Here is a 3,275-nt window from a genome sequence, read left to right as displayed (position 1 = left end):
TAACAAAGTGAATTAGATGATCTTTATAATATCTCATTTGAATAATAATATGCCAATATTGATTTGAAACAAATACTCCTAGTTTAGCCTCTCCTACTAGCTTGAAACAATGTTCTTTTTTTCTTTAAATCTGACATTAAAAATCAATAAGGATACTTCTGTTATGTTTGGTCCAACACAATGGGACAGGTCAATGTTCAATTCATATTTTACTGATTTAATTAATTAAACACAATTAGAAGAGGACAAACGAGACCTAATATGCAGAATCACATATAAAATTTCACATAGCTGTAGAGAAGATCAGCTCTTTACAATTTCTCTATCTCCATTTCTCTAAAATAATATTAGCAGTACACACTAATAATAATCCACACAGGAAGCTAAATCAGCTAATAAATCAAAAGATCAGCTTTCACCTGAGCTTCATTAGCAACCCATGTTAAAACCTGAACTATTTAATTCGAGTTCTCCTTCTTTAAGGAAACCCTCAATTAAACTCAATAACAAAAATATACACTTAATAGATTAAAACTACTAGAGCATAACATAATGTCATAGATCTTTTCTTAAATCAACCACAACAACACTAACATTATCAGTACTCCGTCTAGCCAAGGCCAATTTCGTCAATAAGATTGATGCATCTGAACAAGCCTTATCAGAGCTTTCTCCGGCACCGGTGACCGTTATGTCATTTCCAGGCGAACCTGTTGGCGACGGTGGCCTTCTTGATTGCAAGCACATACGCGCCACGCCACAGGCAGTCTCGTTCGATACAACGTCCCATAATCCATCACTTGCTAAAATCAAGCACTCATCTTCATCGGTACGTTCGGTTATAGTCACCTCTGGCTCCGATATAACATATGGTTTTAAATAATTGTCCCCTGAATAACAAAAGTTCAAACACATCATTAATATATTATATTCATTATTTGCTATTCAAATTTGATGAACGTTGAAAAGGAAAAAATATGTCACGATGTGCCTACCAATTGCGCGAGACATTGCCAAAACGCCAAGAACTCTTGCGCCATCCCAATATATAACACGGCCACCAGCTTCTTGTATCCGGTTCAATTCATCGGGTCGATCCGGCTAAAATAGAAATAAACACAAGTTTTAGCATAATTCCTTTGAAAATAAATAAATAAATAAAAAAGCGTATTCGTAAAAGTATTTGGAAAAGGTTTAAGCCAGACTGGTAGTTATTATTTGTCAAAGAATTGACTGACTATCAAATGATTGAACAACAACCAGAAACAATTTACTTACTATACTTAATTGACATTCATTAAAAAAAATAAAAAAATCATGGTAACTAGGACCAATTTAGTCGCTTTTTCATGTTCCAATTGAACATCGTCCCTTTTTATTAGTATATTCAAAGAATAATATGTGCGGATCCAACAATTTAAGTGACTCACCTTATGATCGACGGAAAGAGGGATAGCAACACCGTTTCTACAAAGCACAGCACGAGAATCACCACAATTAGAGACGACGATTTTGTCTGGAGTTACAACTGCAACAACAGCCGTTGATCCAACAGCATCACACTGTGGAGTCTGAAGTTCACATCTACAATCAGAACCTGATGGGAAAGATCCACTCGAATAATCCACAACTTCTTTATCCATTTCAGAAAAACTCTGAATCATCGCGTCTTTCCACGATTCTTTCTTCTCCACCTCGTTCTTAACTATCTCGTGCATTCGTTCTTTGCACTTCATAGCCACCTATAAATAAAAACAAAACAAGTTCAGCAAATAAATCATAAAGGAAGAAAGGAATGAGAGCAAATCGTAGTTTAGTTTGAGATTTACATGTGAACAACCGTGGCCATCATATACACCATAGAAATGTAAGTTGTTTGAGTTTTCATTACAAAATGAAGGGTGAATTGCTACAGCATCTTCCATATCACGTCTCCTTCCACATATCGAAGTGGAACCAAATTTGGGGAGATCGGTAGGAACAACCTCTTCAGGTTGAATTATGACAGATTCTGTAGTAGCTGATTCAGACAGATCCAGAGTTTTACTCTCAGGTTCTTCGTCAGCTAGCTTTTGTAATGGTGTTGGAGACAATGAAATCGTTACGCTAGTTTCCAACTTCTGTATTTTGGTGTCAAAAACTTTTTCCGCTTTACGCGTACGTTTCCGTCCATTTTTTTGAATGGGCGGAGCTACTGCAACAGATACATCTGTTGCGACAAAACGGAACTGATGGATTTCCATTCTTCTCCTTCTTGCTGATTCAGAACTAGGTTCAACTGGTGTTGTAGCTTCTGTTTCAGCTATATTAACACCACAACACATACCAGCCATATTATAACCAATTAGTTTGTATAAAAATTTCTTATTTCAATTTAACACGACAAAAAGAAGATTGTAACACAAAGCTTGACAAATTGATCAAGGAGAAGAGATATGAGACATCTTTGAGGAGTTAGACAAGAGAGGACCCATAAAAATAAAGCTTTATTTGATACAGAAATATAAGTGGGGCTAATGACGGGCAGGCTGCCCGTCACCGTCTAGGGCAGAGTCCGACACGTAATGTTTTTATGACGTATGATTCTGGAAAACAAAGGACATAGATCTTGACCGTCCATTTGTTGACAGATTCAAACCACGTGTGAAGCAACAATAACATATATATCAATGAAATTCTTGGTGTTATTTTCACAAGGTAAGATTTACGCCCATCTTATTTTTGAAATTTTTATGTGATAAGGGAGGTTGTTGCCGGTAGATTTTCGGCCTGACAGAAAAAGGAATTTGAAGTATGATATTAAAAAATTATGACAACAGAATAGCAAGATAGAACTTAAAAGAAGAAACATATACTCCTTTTGTTTCACTTTATGTGATATGTTTTTTTTTTTTTTTAAAAAGCAAGAAACTAACGCTCTTTCTGTTTCAATTTATGTGAGACATTTACTTTTTTGTCTCAAAAAGAATGATTACATTTTTATATTTAAAAATAATTTAACTTAAAATTTTTTCTTTTTTCCCTTAACAAAATTATTTACAGTCATATAAATATGTATGACTAATTTAGATACAAATTTCAAAAGTCTTTCCTTTTTTCTTAAACTCCATAAGTAATCAAAGTATACAGACAGAGAGAGTCGTAGTACACCTCGAAGAAAAAATTCTACACGATTACTAATTAATTCTACTAATAAAAAGAACGCAGCTACCTACTAATCTTCTATCCTTAACCTTCACAGTTTCCTATTTAGTATCATGTCCTTGTAAATTAAA

The 3,275-nt window shown here is 34.6% G+C and overlaps 1 protein-coding gene across 1 annotated transcript; it reads right to left on the bottom strand.

The window, feature by feature from the left end:
* Positions 1–252: 252 nt before the first annotated feature.
* LOC132640347 (protein phosphatase 2C 37-like) lies at positions 253–2,483 on the bottom strand. Its single transcript, XM_060356904.1, has 4 exons — positions 1,830–2,483; positions 1,431–1,742; positions 996–1,101; positions 253–890 (listed from the first exon to the last, which is right to left on the bottom strand). The coding sequence occupies exons 1-4, from the start codon at positions 2,331–2,333 to the stop codon at positions 556–558; spliced, it is 1,257 nt and encodes a 418-aa protein (XP_060212887.1). The 5' UTR covers positions 2,334–2,483; the 3' UTR covers positions 253–555.
* Between the last annotated feature and the right edge of the window lie 792 nt (positions 2,484–3,275).

The sequence above is a fragment of the Lycium barbarum genome, chromosome 5 (assembly GCF_019175385.1).
Source record: "Lycium barbarum isolate Lr01 chromosome 5, ASM1917538v2, whole genome shotgun sequence".
In the NCBI taxonomy this organism is placed as follows: Eukaryota; Viridiplantae; Streptophyta; class Magnoliopsida; order Solanales; family Solanaceae; genus Lycium; species Lycium barbarum.
This window is presented reverse-complemented; position numbering and strand designations above follow the sequence as displayed.

What these genes read in the sequence shown, in the direction of transcription:
- LOC132640347 (XM_060356904.1), bottom strand. Translation starts at nt 2,333, where the DNA reads ATGGCTGGTATGTGTTGTGGTGTTAATATAGCTGAAACAGAAGCTACA. An exon ending in CTCTTTCCGTCGATCATAAG is followed by an intron (nt 1,102 to 1,430) that starts GTGAGTCACTTA and finishes TTTCTATTTTAG; the next exon opens with CCGGATCGACCCGATGAATT. An exon ending in GGCAATGTCTCGCGCAATTG is followed by an intron (nt 891 to 995) that starts GTAGGCACATCG and finishes TTTGTTATTCAG; the next exon opens with GGGACAATTATTTAAAACCA.